Raw genomic sequence first — 17,552 nt, 5'->3', positions numbered from 1 at the left:
CAAACTTTTTGAAATGTGAGGGTTCAATGTTGTATTCTGTTTTTGCATATATATATATATTTAAATTTATTTATATTTTTGGCTGCGTTGGGTCTTCGTTGCTGAGCGCGGACCTTTCTCTAGTTGCGGCAAGCAGGGTCTTCTCTTGTTGCAGAGCATGGGCTCTAGGCGCGCACGCTCTAGGCGCATGCCGCGTAGTTGCAGCACGCAGGCTCAGTAGTTGTGGCGCACGGGCTTAGTTGCTCCGTGGCATGTGGGATCTTCCCGGACCAGGGATCGAGCCCGTGTCTGCTGCATTGGCAGGCGGATTCCTAACCACTGTGCCACCAGGGAAGTCCAAGCATATATTTTTAAATGTCCATAATAAAAAGTTTTTCTTAAAAAAAGGGGGAGATTGGGGCTTCCTGCAGGAGGCAACCCTGTGCTGGGTCTTCAGGATCACCAGGTGTAAGGGGAAGGGAGGGCCTTGGAGAAGGGATTTCAGGCAAGAAAGAGCCTGTTGGGTGAGGTGGGCAACACCAACAAGTGAGAAGCATCTCTCTCAAAGGGTCAACCTGAGCAGAGCATGTGAGGGCACAAGAGCTTGGCCGTGGTGCCTTCAGTAATATCTCAGAAGCCCCTGGATGTTCAGCTCTGACTCACAGGCCTGGGTTGGAATCCTGGCTTTACCATCTTCAGGACCAAATCGGTTTGAGTTTTGATTTCTTCATCTGAGGAATGGGATAATACCCTGTCCAAAGAATTCTTACGAGGAATAAATGGATGTCTAATACGAGCTGCATTTACCGAGCGCTCCACATGCAGGGCACAGTACTGAGCCTTCACAACAACTCTGCTAGCTAGACACCATCACCCTCGTTTTACAGGTGAAGACACTGCAGCCAGTCCACCAGCGCTGAGGCAGTGGGACTGCAGAGCCCAGCTCAGGGCCACTCCCTTACTGCCCAGTGGTCGCTCTGCCTCTCGGTTAAGCCTGGGCTCCGTAAATGTTGACAGATTTTCATCCTTTGGAGATGACATGCAATGCCCAAACACAAGCCGATGGTATATAAAATCCTGTTGTGCATCTTAAATCGGAAGACTTTTTATTTCTTTGGCTGTGCCCCCGGGCATTTGGGATCTTAGTTCCCAGACCAGGGATCCAACTTGCGCCCCCTGTGGTGGAAGCACGGAGTCTTAACCACTGGACCACCAGGGAAGTCCCAGAAGACAACTTTTTACATCACCTGGTCCTGCTCTTTGGTTTGAGCAAGTGTTTGTTTTAAGATGATTTCTAGGGCAAAGAGCTACTTTTTAAGGTCAGTCCTGGATCAGAGCATCATGGTGTCCCATGGGAGCCCACTTTGGTATTTTTGGCTCCAGCGGTTTCTGTTTAGGCTTCCCCTTGCCTTCTCTGTGGGCAGGCAAGCCTGCACGTGTGCACCAGTCAGCCCCCCAGGTCACCCCCACTGCTCCCAACGGGCTGTTCTATATTTGGAGGTATTTGTGACACACTCCTTTTTTCTCTTGACTTAAAACTCTAGAATATGTTTTCCATTTTACAGTAATAATTACTATTCAGAGAAAACATGTTATAAAACCTTTTTTGAGTTTGTGTTAGGCACTCTGCTAAAAACTCTATGAATTATCTGCTTTAATCCTCACAGCAATGGTAGAGTATTTACAGGTGATACTTCGATGTGAGTGATGGAGAAACTGAGGCGCAGAGCCACCAGGTCACTGCTGAACTATGCAGCCTCCCGTCCTGGAAAAGGGAGGGCCAGCCCAGCCTCGACACTGTCTCCGACTCTCAGTGTCCATCTGCCCCAGAACACTTGCTCCTTTCCCACTCAGACACCTCCTGCCAACCTTTCTGCATCCTGCAGCTGCACTCCAGTTTTCTTGTTTCCAGTTTCTTGTTACATAAGCCAACTCTTTTACATGTGTTCCCGTTGAATTTAACTTATTTTTGAGTGACTGTTCTTATTCCTGGGATTCTGAGTGTTAGCAGCCCCAGCTGCTGAAGGAGTGCCTTCCTATATGATGAAACATTCCTGACTCTTCCATTTGTGCCCTCAATCTCCCTCATAAATGGCATGAACGCAGCCCATCCCCGTGTGGCTGTGCTCTCCCAGTGGCCCCACTCTCTCCACCATACTTTGAGGCTATCAGTAAAAACAGGATGTGGAACGGAGCCTGTCCCTATTTCCTCTGGTATCTTACTATCCCAGGCTGTTGGGACTGGCTTACAGGATGTCACAGCAGTCCTTTCAAATAAAATCATCCTATTAATTATATGACACTCGGAGAGGGCTAGGGCGAAGCCAGCTGTTTCTATTTTCAATGTAACAATTTTTTCCTACTTGTAATGGAGCCAGCAAAACAGAAGTTTACAGGGAAGTATTTACATATTTTGCTTAGTACCTAGAAGTGAAAAAACCAGAGGCTTCACACAGCGCTTAATATAAAAAGAAAGAACAAGAAAAATATAATTTACTTAAAGGCGAGGTAAATGCTTTTTGAAAACCTAACAGAAGATGTATGGAAGAAAGTAAGTGAATCTATACTGTCTCCTTTGTACCCCTATCCTGCTACACACACACACACACACACGTCATTACCGACACCGTTCAAGAGTCTTATGAGTATCATTCAAATACTCAGGAGTATTGAAAGGTGGTTGGATGAATGAAAATGAATTATTCTGTCACTGTATGACTTCAGAGTGACTAGGAGGCTTAAAAACACTTTCAGAAACTAGGCTTTTGAGTTTGAGATGACAAAGGCAAAGGGAGGAGATTTAGCCCCAGGACTGTGAGTTATACCTCCTTAGAAGAAGGAAAGAAAGTTGCTAATTGGACAAGAGTCATGTTTACAGAGCTTCAGAAGGATCTACACATTTGAAAGAATATAAAAAATGTCCACCCTACCCTTTTGTTGGAAACACCGTCTAATTGCCTCTTCAAACCACAATGCACGTTGTACCTGGTTGGCTTTGTACTCTGAGAAGCGTAAGATTTCGAATTGATGTCGCAAGATCATTTACATAGTCACCAAATCAAAAGTGACATGTGAAAAATATGAAGTTTGTATCAGCTCGTGATTCAAAGACAACATTCTCGGGTGTGTGGGGTTGAGAAATAAGGAAAGTGGCTGTTCACAGCACCTGCCTTTGGCTGTACCACGGTCAACGATGTGCTGTCACAGGTGTGTGTCTTGTGCAACCGTCCACGCCCTTCTGGGGCTCAGGCTTGGTTTACCACAGTTTAAGAATTTACCCAAAGGCATCAAGCCAGTCCACACACTCGCTGGGCGGTGGGTGTATCTATCGATGTTTCTTCCCGTCCCTTCCAACAAAAACCAGAACCAAGCCCTGAGCTGCAAAGCATTTGAAGAAACAAAAGTATCCCAGCTAATGACAAGAATTTCTCATGTTTCTTCTTCCTTTCTATGATCATATAGAGAACGGGACAGACTGCAGGAGTCATTTGATAACCATTTGCTTCCCCTGTCTTTTGTTCACATAACTTTTCATTTGCAAGTCCTGAGTGAAAGTACACTAAAGCCAAACTTCTTTTACAAATAACTACTTTCTCGAAGCTTTTGCATCTACATAAAGGATTACAGATGGGTTCTTCAAGAGCCTGTCAGGACGTGTGTTTGGAAATACAGACTGTGTCGTCACTGTTGGGTTTCTGTGATCGTCACAGATGTCTGCCAGAGTGGAGACCAGAGCTTCATTCACACTGATCATGGCTCCCCAGGTTTGCTTCGCTGTTATAACCTTTATTCCGGCCCATTTTAACGTGTCCAACAATTTTCTCTGAATTCCACCCTTCATGCCACCTTGTTCCTTCTGTAACGTAGCATCAAGATGGTGATGTTGTGATGAAGAACCTCAAGTACCACTAAGATTATGGATCAGCAGGATACACTCAAAAGATCCTTCTTTTTTTCTTTGACATTAGCTCTCTTGCACCGCTTTGAGACTAGAAGGGTTTTCATTTTTCAGGTAAGCTCTGAAGCCCTCAGGATCTTCTAAGCTGTTTTTTTTAAAAAAAAAAAAAAATCAATTTTTGGAGGGGTGGCAGGCGCCTAGCCAAGCCCTAATGAGGCTGGGTGGGAGTTACGGAGCACGTTCAGCTCAAATCATGGAAACAGGTCTGGGTGAGTTCAGATTCACCTCTCGGTTATGAAGCCCTCTGAACCTGGTGAGTTCCGCCACTGTTTGAAAGTGGTGGTTAGCTGTTACGCACAGTTGTAATTTACCTTCTGAATATGGGGAACACAATAAGAAAAGGTGCACAGGGGTAAAAATAATCATTACCACCAAAAAAGATAAACAGCGAGGTCATTACTAAGCAAATCGACACATGGCATGTATGTGGCAGCAGGAAGCCATTATCCAAGTGACTGTGTCATTTCTACTGACACTGGATCTCGATTAGATTCAGACAGTCCAGCAAAAAACTGTTATAATGGTGGGACCGAAGAAAGTTTTGGGTTTTTTTTTAACTTTTTTTTTTTGCAAATGGAATTGCCACCCAGTTGGAACTTCTGGGTGTCTGCCTTTGGAGTATGACCACATGAAATGCATACGCCTTGTAAGAGCACAACTGACTTCTCATCCCTCACCACCTCTCACATCCCTCATCCTCCCACCAGGACCACCCTGGGCATATTCAGAAGCCACAGGTCAAGCATTAGGCACCCACTTCAGCTTGCTATTTTGGAGACAAATCGTTGCTACTTTCTATCTCCAGGCACCTTGAGAGTAACCCTTCAGAAGCATAATATTGATAATTCATCAACTTGAGTCAATAAATCCTGCATTTCTAATGAAAAGAAATGGCATTTTAATGGGTTATTTATATACTGATAATAGAACAAACTGGCAGACATGGCAGACGCAGTGAAACGGACTCTTCTAAGACCACAGCTCAAGTTTCAGCAGAGGGCATCTGGGTGTTCGGTGGACCCATAAGGGAGCCTTCAGTGTGACTTTCAGAGTTTTAAGTCCTCAGAGTTCACATGCAAATTATAACATCATATGATTTTGTTTTGAATAAATGCTTCTCTTCAGAAATTAAGGGAGGGGAAGTTTATTTTCTGCATTGGCTTAATAAAAAAGACTCCCCCAACTTGAGAATAACTTGTGCATTGTTTTATTCCAGGCAAGAATACACACAGCATAGACACCTCGCTGTATCCTGCACAGAGAGATACGGAGAGATTGCATCTCTCTGCAGAGTAGACCATAGCAGTCTGGGAAGACGGAATTAAGAGCTATATGGTAGACACAAGCTCTGGGGTGTGATATTCGGCCCACAGAGCTCTCTACATAGCCAAAATGCGGTTTGTCTTTTGGAAATTCACCTAAAATTAACGTTGGTTCTCATTTGCCATAAAAAAGCTCTCAAACGAAGCCCTCAGCCAGAATCAGAGTTATGTGACCAACAGAAACTACAGGATTTAAGGAACCAAAGTCACAGGAGATATGTGAGCTGGGCTGTGGAAAATAACACTGTCCATTTTAAGCCCTTCTACTGGACCTGTTCTCAAGAACACAGTAAAGTGGAACATATTTTTCACATATTAACCTTGTAGGAAATTACCAGAATCTTCTACGAAATACCTATGAATTAACTTTTTCGAACAAGTAAATAGAACATATAGTTTATTATCAAAGTACTTCTTGTATGATGAGGCAGGAAACATGAAAGTACAATAACGAACACAGGGCAAAAACAACGCTGGCGTTGCCCAGTGACACCATTTATCACGACAGATCAAAATGAGCACAGTCCGTATTATTGTCCCAAGTGCTGAGAATCCAGCCAGAAGCACTAAGAAAAGCCTCGCTCCAACACTGTGTCTCTAGCCACACCACCGCTGTCCCCGCCATGCTGCAGGGGGATGCATTGCTGCTTCACTGCCCTCCTCTGCAGATTTGTGGCCCAAACTCGGAGATGCAGGCGGATTACCTGGATGCCAATGAAAACTGCTCATTTCCCTCACATCCTGGGATACAGATGGCGGCCGGAGACAAGGAATCTGCATTCTTTCAAGCATCTGGAGATGATCCGAGGGGCTCAGGGAGGAGGGGCTCAGTTGGAGGAAAACATTCTGAAGGCAGGTGTCACCCTTCTGTTAATCTGGCTCATTGGTCTCTGGGTTGTGACTGGATTGATGTATTCCCTTCTCCTTACCTTTTCCCTTCAGCGTAATTAGCCTAGAAAATTCCTTTCTGGTCTCTCTCTGCCTTGAAGGAAAAAGGATGTTAATCTTTGCTGCCCAGATTGGACTAGGCTTGCCGTTACGATCTGACATCACTGTTAGCACCTGATGATTCAAAATGTTTGACCTTCACACTGCAGCAGCCCTGTGATGGCTGAGCTGCTCCAGGTCAGAACAAAACTCACTCAAGTCAACTAAGCAAAACTCATTCAACATTCGACCAATATTTATCAAGCATTGCCAGGCACAGTTCAAAGCACTGAAGACTACTGGTAGATGTATTATTTGTTTTAAAACTTAAAGCGTAAGCTTAGAGGGCATGTTTTAGAAATAAATTTAAAACTTTTTGAAAACAATTTTTCTGATTGGTGCAGGCACGTGTGTTTTGTGCAGTGGTGTGAACCTGCGATAGTTTGCTATATCGCGGGGCACTCGGGTCCGCTGCTCCAGTAGCAACGGGAAAGGGAGGAGGCCAGCAGAGAGGCGGTGACTAACACATCAGTGGACCTAGATGCCCCTAACCTGATTAGCAGCCCTACGTATCCTGGCACCCGGTAGACCACTCCTTCCCGTGGGCACAGCGTGCTGGGGCCGAAGCTGGTCACTGAATGTTGTGCTAATGATTTTCTCTTCACAGGTCAACCCAGTGGCCATCAGCAGGTGGCAAGATCACTGGTCCAAGGCCAACTCTGTCCCTTGCTGTGGGATGACTGTGTGCACTGGACATGGGGGCATGAAAAAAAGAGCTTCCTGAAACCCACAGGCAAATAAGAACAAGATTCATTTATCCCATTGCCCAGTCTAAGGCGGTGCTTTGCACACTTTTTAAAGTCATGACACACATAGAAAATGATAGCACTGTATTTGTATGACACTGGACGGCAGGAGACCAGGCCGGGAGCTCCGGCACCACGGGGGTGGCAGGGCTCACACATGCCCCAGCACTGACCCAGAGTTAGGTGAAGGCCACCTGGAGAATAAAATAGCTTGAGATATTGTAGAAGAGCTGTCCCCTTGGCTAAAGCTCACCTTTAGAACACAGTTCCAGAAGGTGGGAAGATGGACTGCATAGCTGAACACGGGAAGCGTTAGCAAATCCCATGCCCAGGTCCAGACCAACGAAATCAGAAACTTTGTGGGAAGGACCAGGTTGTTTTTTGAATCCCAGTTGATTCTAACATGCCCCCAGGATTGAGAAGCATGGCTATAGAAGAATTAAAAAACCAAGGCCCTGGAGTCAGAGTGGGAGTTGGAATCCTGGCTCTTCCCCATTTGCCGAATAAGACTGAACACGTTGCTGAGCCTCGTAGAGCTGCGTGTTCTTATCTGCAACAGCGCCTCCTATAAATAGCTTATGGCGGCGCACGAATGATATAGGGAACGAGCCCAGTCCAGCTTTAAACGTAACTTTCTATTTTGAATAGCTTTATTCAATTACTTGACCTTCATTGTTTTGAGGATCTGGCCTCTGGGTACAGAATCTTACCCAGTAATTAATCCATATATCAAGCAAACTTGTGAACGTCCCCTGTGCCAGGCCCGATACTAGGTACCAAGAACACAAGAATGAGAACTAAGTAAGAAAGAGTTTTTCAGGAAGAGGGTTTCTAGCTAAGCTGAGGCTGAGTTCTCGGCAAGTGAGAAGTTAATAAGAATCGAGAACGTGACCTACAGTCCTGTCCCGAGTTGTTTCACGCTGAATACCCAGTGTTACTGCTCTGCCATCAAAGGCACCAGCACCATGTGGGGGCGCAAGGGGGCCCTCACCTTCCTGGTCTAAGGATCAGGCTAAGGGAGCCGCCGGCCTTGTTACTGTTTACCTCCAAGGGCCTTCTGCCCACATTTATTTTAACATCTGTTAACTCCCTACTTTGGTCAACACCAAATCTAACTTCAGTTACCACCGACTGCAAAATTACAGAAAATGTACCAGAAACAATATCACGGTTGGGACTTCCCTGGTGGCGCAATGGCTAAGAATCCACCTGTCAATGCAGGGGACACGGGCTCGATCCCCGGTCCAGGAAGATCCCACATGCCGCGGAGCAACTAAGCCCGCGAGCCACAACTACTGAGCCCGCATGCTGCAACTACTGTAGCCCGCGGGCCTAGAGCCCGTGCTCCACAACAAGAGAAACCACTGCAATGAGAAGCCTGCACACCGCAACGAAGAGTAGCCCCTGCTCGCAGCAACCAAGACCCAATGCAGCCAAATAAAGAAATAAATAAAATAAAAAGAAGTGACATTTGAACTGAGTTAATATCAAAAAAAATATCATGGTTAATATAACTAGCAAGGTGATCTGAAGATGATGGTCTGGCCTGGAGCTGTTCCACACCCATAGCCCAGACAGTAGACTTCACCCTGTACTTCCCTCCTGCTGAGATGAAGAGTGAACATATGTATTTGCCACACATCAGATAACAGGAGGTGAATCACAGAACTCAGAAGAGGCCGTTGATAAGGTGTGACCTGTGATACTGAAGCAACAACAATCTGCTTCTACATCGACTCTAAAATGTAAACTAGATTCTGTCTTGAAAATGTAGACGAACTAATAAAGATGTATCCTGAAGAAACAAACCATAGAATAAAATTATCTTTAGACTTAACATAGGAAGCAAACTACATCCCAAGGCTATTCATCCTGTTTTATTTTTCTTCCCACTTTACTTACTACCAACTCAAATATTGTTAATTGATTGTTTACTTGTTTATTGTCTGTCCTCTCCTGCCCCCAAGTAAACGACAAGAGAGCAAGGACTTTTGTTGGCCAGTGTACGCCCTGGTTGACAAGGAACACAGAATAAATCTGTAGAATGAAAAAAACGAACATGACAGGGAAAACTACAGGCCAGTACCTGTAACATGGCTGCATTTTTCTTTAAATGATTGTCGAAGATAAGACTTGATGAGCTAGATTACTTTAAAAGCTAGGCCCATGTTGTGCCCAAGTGGCAAAGAAAGTTTGCTGAATCTGCCAGCAGTGCAGCCTAAGTTACTGAAGCTGGACTTTCAACACTAAACAGAAAATCCAGTTTCATCGTTTTGAAAAAAAAAAAAAATCTTTTGAAGCTGGTTTCATTTACTCTTTGCCTATATAAGTGAGGAGCAGTTTGGAAAAGCATTATTGTAAGATGAAAAGAAGAAACAGAGCAGAGGAAAACTTGTCCCTATAATCCTGGAGAAACTTTCCATTTTTCATTGGCCAAGTGCTTTTCCTCCTTTTAATCCCTCCGTAAACTAATTTTCTTTTTTTTTTTTGGTTTTAAGATCAACCAGTCAGAACTGCTCACCATTAGACTGTCCTCATTGTATGCATTTCCACAGGCGTTTTCCCAGCAGCAGGGATACGTTCTCTTTTTCCATTTGTGCTGAGACTATATATGCCAGGTTGATGTCCACTCATCTAAAAACCCCCAATAACCTATTCTGTGATTTTTTTTTAAAACTTGAGATAGATACTGAATTATAAATCATGCTGATCTAAAGAGCAGGTCATAATAAAAAGCTTTGTATTCAGTGCCATGCAATCATTCTGAAAGAAAGTTAAGGGAACTGTTTGGCCAGCAAACAGGATGCATTAATTTGGGGGCATTTTTGTTGAGATCCTGAAGCGTGAGCCTGTGTGATGACAATGTGGGACGCACCACGTGTATCTAGGGACCGTAGCGTGAACTGGAACTGTGAAGTCAAAGCCAGAGCACGGAACCCCCAGCCCTGACACGGGATTACAGAAAACTCCCGGGGCTGGTGCACAGCAGTTACTCGGAAATCCAGACATTAGAATTCAATTGTCCTGAGCGTGCGGACCAACCCCTTAACGTTGCAAGTGCCCCACTTTTCCTTCAGTGCAGCTCCACGGAACCACCCTGGAATGGCCAGCACATCGGGGGTGAAGCCTGCCAAAACCAGATCTCTACTGGCAAGGCACACATGCCTGGCATCGCCATGCTGAAGCTCCAGATACACACACCCCTTGGGTGGCCATGGGTGTCGACTGCAACGTTGAAAGCTGAGTCTCTTGAGTTTTGCAATTACCTACATATGCCAGTGTGCTTAGTAACCGCTGCTATTTAGGAGAGACCAATTCAGCATAATCTCCTTGTGTCGGAGTTAACTCATATACTTGGTTTAAAATATACAAAAGCTCTGTCAAGCAGGCAGATCGGATGGCTCAGGGGATTGTAACAGGAGACTGTGTCTTTCACCTCTAGGTTAGTAGCTCTTTTAGCTAAGATCCCTGCCTCACTGCCACCCCATAGGTGTGGTTAACCAGCAGTATCTGCCCACTTCTTGGTTTAAAAAGTCCACATCTGAATAACCATCAATATAACTGCTGTTAATATTGTTTTCGTTCGAGGTGACAGTAAATGATGACACAGACCTAACTTTGAACTCAGACTTACATCTTCTTTTAAAGCATAGAACATTTCTTTAATATCACACACACATGTGGCTAAGAAGATATTTCACTGTCAACAGCAGGAGATTTTAAAGAGGCCATGTACTTTGGTACCAATATTACTTACTTACGACAAATTAGATACCTAGATTTTTTGTTACCAATGATGTTAGTGGGTACCTTGGATTTCTGAGTCAGATATGATCAGGTCTGTTCTTAAAATTTGGGGGGCTCAGGGCAAGAGTACAAGTGAGGTCCACCTCCCATATGTCTAGATATTTACAACTTAGAAATCAGGGTAACAAATTGTTAAATATCTTCTATCTTCTTTGTATATCTATTTAAAAATATATATATTTTTGGGTTTACTTATTTGATGTAAAATTATTGCAGGTCTGAACTGGGTGTTTTGTTTGGTGACGGCAATTCAAAATAGCAACCAAAATTGGAGACTTGTAGGCTCCCCTGAAAGGGAACAGTGTTTTTCACTGAGGTGGTGTGGTTCAGCCTCTGTCTCATAAACACTTCCAAAGAACTGTTTTGCATCTCACACGAAATGTTGGTAAAGACAGACCACACCACGGATGTATGCAGTACTTCAGTTAATTTGAAGCCTTTATGTCCAGTCCTGTTAGCTAAAAACAACTCAATAGGCTTCCCTGGTGGCGCAGTGGTTAAGAATCTGCCTGCCAAGGCAGGGGACACGGATTCAAGCCCCGGTCCGGGAAGATCCCACATGCCGTGGAGCAACTAAGCCCATGCACCACAACTACTGAGCCCACGTGCTGCAACTACTGAAGCCCGCTCGCCTACAGTCCATGCTCCGCAGCAAGAGAAGCCACCGCAATGAGAAGCCCGCGCACTGCAACGAAGAGTAGCCCCCGCTCGCCGCAACTGGAGAAAGCCCACATGCAGCAATGAAGACCCAACACAGCCAAAAAAATAAATGAAATAATAAATAAATTTATAAAAAAATAAAAAAAACCACCCAGTAATGGAAATGAATAACAACATAAGTAATTAACCTTGTTGTAAAATATAAAAGTCAACTTGCATATTGAATCCGTACTCAGGGTGTACAAGCCAAAGAAAAGAAAAAAATAGGGCATGTGGGGGCACAGACAGTGGAACCGGGTAACCTTGCTAATTAAAGAAATGAAGATCCAAATGTATTTTCTTTGGTGGAATGGCCATTATGATATAGCATGGGAGATTCATTAAGTAAGAGGCCTATGTTCAGTTGGAGGGACCATACAAAGCCATATGGTTAAAATCAGGACCTCTTAGGAAAATCGCAGCGTTTCCCGTTTCACTGGTCTGGGGCATGGCCTTTCATGGCCTTTTGATGCTTTGCAGGTGCTTCTAATGTTTAGCTGTGTGGTCCAAGGTACCACTTTCTGGGGACAACGTTCTAAAGGTAGCCTTTAGCCCAGAGGACAAGAAATAGAAACAGAATAAAAAATCACCCACAATATTTCAAAATGGAGTAAAGGCCCTTTGCAGGACCTTTGAAATTATAGAAGGACACTTTTAGGATCACTTGTTACAAACAACTTAGTACTTTTACACTACGAATCTCCCCCTGAAATCCTAGAAAAGAAAACCAAAGAAAAGACCCTTTTCCCCACTGGGCTACACCAAGGAAAGTGTGAGCGAGAGAGGAACCAGGGTGCTCCAAGAGGGAGAGGGGGCAGGGAGTGGTCCAGTAGGATGAGACGTATTCAAGACAACCAGAATCTAGAGAGCTCAACTTGGAATTACTTGGAATTCTATGGTCAGGGGCAACCTAATGTCCTACAATTTATCCCCAAAAGGTTGATATATATGAGAGATTTTCCCAGAAGTTGGAAGGAGCATCTGACATCTGCGGAAAAAGCATGAAGAACTATTTCTTCCCTATATCTTTGACTACTGAAAGTTGTGGATGGGTCCCATTAAACTGACTGCTGCTTTGAAATGAACATTTAATTTCTTTCCAAGCACCCCCCCCCGCCCCCTCCCAAATCCAAGAGGAAGCAAAGCAACACACGGTGGTCCATTCAACATCCACAGCATTGTTTTCCAGCCAGTGTCATCTGCTTTAGGTGTAAGCAACAGAAACATAAATTACTTGTAGGGCTTGTTTCCAAAAGTTTGGACATAGGCTTAAAAATATCTCCTAACAAAAAAGATGATCTTGGGATAGCTTGGCAGTTCCAAGACAGGTGGGGACATTAAAGATAAAGGACCAGGGCTTCCCTGGTGGCGCAGTGGTTGTGAGTCCGCCTGACGATGCAGGCGACACGGGTTCGTGCCCCGGTCTGGGAAGATCCCACATGCCGCGGAGCGTTTGGGCCCGTGAGCCATGGCCGCTGAGCCTGCGCGTCCGGAGCCTGTGCTCCGCAATGGGAGAGGCCACGGCAGTGAGAGGCCCGCGTACCGCAAAAAAAAAAGAAACAAAAAGATAAAGGACCAGAAGGTGCAGGCAAGGAGGCCCTTGAGCCTTTATAAATCCAGGCAAGTATCCAGAAGTGAGGCTGTTTCTGTGGTCTAGGAAATGAAGGAATGGGATATATTTGGAGTTTGGAAGGCAGTTGGAAAAGAAACAATTGCTGGGTTTGGCAGAAGATTAAGTATAAAGGCAATACAACGTGTTGGGCACAGGGCCATGTCGTGCTTTCCATAATCACATTTAATCCTCCCAATAACCTTGGAAGAAGACGTATTTGTGTCTATTTTACAAGACAGAAGACAGGCACTTAGAAATTGAACCTATCCATGGCCAAACAACTATTAAATGGGAGCGTCAGCATTCAAACCTGGGACTAATGAACCACATATTATTTTTGATGTTGCTCCCAGGACACTGGGAGCACAGAGGTGACAGCGAAGCATAGAGAAAGGTCAAGAAAGAAAGATGAACAATTTTATCTTTTCTAATTAAGTTGGTGAAAGAGAAATTCAATTTATGATGCGTGTAAGCATCAGGTTTCGGGAGGGGGAGGTTTAATGAGATTTTTAAAAAAATCTGTGCATATATATAGTTCAGTGCTGTGCAACAGCAATAAAGAGTGAGACACGTCTGTAATTTTGTGTTTTCTGGTAGCCACATTAAAAGAGTAAAAAGAGGGGCTTCCCTGGTGGCGCAGTAGTTGAGAGTCCGCCTGCCGATGCAGGGGACACGGGTTCGTGCCCCGGTCCAGGAAGATCCCACATGCCGCAGAGCGGCTGGGCCCATGAGCCATGGCCACTGAACCTGCGCGTCCAGAGCCTGTGCTCCGCAACGGGAGAGGCCACAACAGTGAGAGGCCCGCGTACCACAAAAAAAAAAAAAAAAAAAAAAAAAAGAGCTTAAAAAGAAACAGGTGAAATTAATTTTAATATATTTTATTTAACTCTATTATTATTTATACGACTCAATATATTATCATAGTATCACTCCAACATGAAATCAATATAAAATTTTTGAGATATTTCACATTTGGGGGGCACTAAGTCTTTAGAATCCAGTGTATATTTTACACTTAAAGGACATTTCAGTTTGGACCAGCCACACGTCAAGTGCTCAAAGCTGCACGTGGCTAGTGGTTCCCATATGAGACAGTACAGATACCAAGAGTGCTGAATCCGTTGAGATCCATGAAACGCGATGCACGTCTCAGGGGGAAAATAATAAGGGACAAAAAGGGGACTCTTAGAAATACCCATGGAAAGTTGGCCTGAGGAAAGCTCTCCAAATGAGACACTATCAGAGGTCTTTAATACTGCCAAGCATCGACACGATTGAAATGGCAAATGACTTGCGAGAGAGGAACTGAATTTACAGAGTCCCTCACTGTCTATCTTATATCACTGCCAATACGCCAAGTGACACCGGTGAGCTTCACAAAAGCCAAAACCCTGGTGGGCCTTAGGCAGTGGGAAGAGACCCACCCAGCTGCAATGAGCACGAGAAAACCTACCATTTATACCACATGCAAATAGTGTAATGACTAACTTCCCTCCTGTATCACAGTCTAATAATCAGACTGAAGGAAAAGGCCGCCAGATCAGACCAGTGCATTCTGCTATCGTCGAAACTTGCTTTTTGACTTATGTTTGTTTGGTGACTTGCCCCCTAGAATTAAGTGTTCATCTGAAGAGGCACAGTGATTTTCTATTGTCGATGTTGGTGTTAGAAGGTTAGAAGGAATGGAAATAGACTTTTTTTTTAAAAAAAGAACCTCCTTATATAACGATACTCTTAAGAAATACAACCATCATGTAACAATTTTGTAGCATCCAATAACAATGCATTTAGGGAGGGTGGAGACTCAGTAATACTAACAACTGACTGATATGATCATTTCATTTTAAAATATACATTTAAAAATTTTTTTTTATTTTTTTGGCCATGCTGCACAGCTTGCAGGATCTTAGTTCCCTGAGCAGGGATAGAACCCATGCCCCCTGCAGTAGGAGCATGGAGCCCTAACCATTGGAACGCCAGGGAATTCCCAATATACAGGTGTTTTGGGTAACTGAATTTATAACATCTGCTTTTTAAAAATCATTTCATGTCTATTGTAGAAATGAAATCTGGAAATTGAGAGGGAAAATATTTCATCTTTTCTCAACCTTCACATTCCTTCATAAAATATCAGATAGTGAAGTGAGACTAACAAAAACCACAAAAGCAGTCTTTGTGCAGTTATGACAGTGATTTGTATGTCAGTGCTCTCTTCTTAGGCTGTAAGTTACCTGATACCTGTCATATTGTAGGAGGTTCTCAGAAATGCAAAGAGTGCTTTTCTGAAGCCCAAGTGCTATGTTTCCATTCCATTTGAGCAGAAACAAGCAGAGAAACACCCTTTCTCCTGACATCAGCCTACGTGAGCTCATGCCTCTTCCTCTACCCACCAGCCGAGTGGCCCGAGGATAAATTCCCTAATAGGATCTGCCTCAGCCCCCAGATCTAGGTGGAGCCAGGAGGGGTGTCCTGGGGCACAAAGTAAATTGTTTCCTTGGAAACTCCTTTAGAAAAGGCTGGGTGGCAGGACTTCCCTGGTGGTGCAGCGGTTAAGACTCCACGTTTCCAGTGCAGGGGGCCCGGGTTCGATCCCTGGTCAGGGAACTAGATCCCACACGCGTGCCGCCACTAAGAGTTCATATGCTGCAACTAAGAGTTCATATGCCGCAACTAAGGAGCCCACTTGCTGCAACTAAGGACCCACCTGCCGCAGCTAAGACCCAGCCCAACCAAATAAATAAATAAACTTTTAAAAAAAGAAAAAGAAATGGGTGAGTGGGGCGTGGGAGGGGAGTTCTCATCAGTGTGGTGTACACGCCCATTTATAAACCACTCTCCCCCTTCATACCCTTTTCCTATTTGCTTATCTGCCTCGAGCGTTCATAACTTCCACTGCCCTTCATTTTTTTTTCAGACAAGGCTATCTTTCTGTACTTCTGCCAACTGTTCTAAATATACCGCCCTACTGATAAGAGTCTCTCTTTTTTTTTTTTTTCTCCAGTTCACAAGTTGGGCCAACTATAAAATTCTAAGACTCGATAAGAAAGTGTGTTTCAGAAGAAGAGGACAGAAGAAAGGTCAGGGGTAGAAATCATCATCCTTTGTTTACTACGCTGAGAAACGTGAAGCTCTCAGAGGAGTGAAATATCACAGAACCCCATTCTCAGTGACACTTTCACACGTACTCGGCTAATCTCTGGATCAAACCCTGACTCGTAGGAGATTTACGGTCATGTCCCAGAGCTGCCTCCATAACAGGTGGCCCACATGATGCTTTCATGTCCTACCCCTGGCCCTGGCGAGGCTGCACTGCTAAGCTGGTCAAAGGAAAAACAGTTAGATCATCAAATACATGCACTCTGGAGCGTGACTTTGCGGCTTTTCGGATTACCTTGATTCGGGGTATTTGGTGAGGGTGGCCAGGCTGCTGGTGTACATGTGGCCGCCCACGTCGATGTGGACGGGTGCGTTGGATTTTGTGAGTTGTGCTGGAGTAGGAATGCCTTGGTTGTTCAGTGGAGATGCAGGAGATCTAGTGATCAGAGGTCTTGACATATTGGGCCGACTGTCCTATAGAGAGATAAGCAAGTTTAGACATGTCTTCTTTTGTGGAGAGAAAGGAAACCCATACATCCTACAGAAGAAGCCAGTGACTAGTGTTGATATTCGTTTGGCAATAAAATCTGGAAGATCAGCAAGCTCTCGCTTTTGTTGTAATGAATATCAAAAAGCCCCCCAACTCTGTAACAAAGAAAAGGAAAACTTCCCATGCTCGGAATCAAGGAGCTGAGCTAATGTTCATTTCACATCATCCCACACACTGTGATGGCTTATTTAACTAATGAATTCTCACATTTAACAACTGGTTAATGGCACGTGGAGAACTACTATTCGTTCCAAATGAAAAGATAACACTTAAAACAGTCCACTCTAAATAAAATACATATGCTTTATCCTTCTCTTGGAAAACGTCCTTACTGCTGTGGGCTCGGGACAAATTCAGACCTTCGGCACTTGGGTTCTGCAGAATGTTTTCTTCAATTTCTATGTTCCAAATCAGGAAGAAGAGGACATGACTGGTCTAGCCACCAGCTCACATACTCAAAGCAACCTTGCAAATAGGCACCAGAAGTTCATCCGTCAACAGATGAAAAAAAAAAAAATCAACCCACACTCCACCCATCTGGTTCCTGTTTCTCTCCCTATAAGACTACGGAGCTGAGGACACTTTGAAAAGAATGTCCCCTCCAGTGATTAAGCATGTGCTTGGGAGCCATGAGCAAGCCGCTCTTCTGCATGCTGGGCTCCTGGAAGAGACCAAGTTCCCAAGGTTGGGTGAGGCAGACGTTCGTGTACAATGTGCTGCCCCACAGGCAACGGTACCACAGGAGCAAACGGAGCATCACGTGACGGCAGCGAGAGCGTGCTAAAGGAACTGTACT

The 17,552-nt window shown here is 44.5% G+C and overlaps 1 protein-coding gene across 1 annotated transcript in view; it reads right to left on the bottom strand.

Annotated features, from left to right (window-relative positions):
- The window catches only part of KCTD1 (potassium channel tetramerization domain containing 1), a gene marked incomplete at its 5' end in the record, with an annotated part of 44,207 nt that extends 27,542 nt beyond the window's left edge, over nucleotides 1–16,665 (bottom strand). Inside the window, one exon of the mRNA XM_079942451.1 lies at nucleotides 16,502–16,665. Within this exon, the coding sequence (XP_079798577.1) occupies nucleotides 16,502–16,665 (164 nt within the window). The remainder of the gene's footprint in view (nucleotides 1–16,501) is intronic.
- Nucleotides 16,666–17,552: the final 887 nt, after the last annotated feature.

Source organism: Stenella coeruleoalba, assembly GCF_951394435.1.
Source record: "Stenella coeruleoalba genome assembly, chromosome: 14".
NCBI classification, from domain to species: domain Eukaryota; kingdom Metazoa; phylum Chordata; class Mammalia; order Artiodactyla; family Delphinidae; genus Stenella; species Stenella coeruleoalba.
This window is presented reverse-complemented; position numbering and strand designations above follow the sequence as displayed.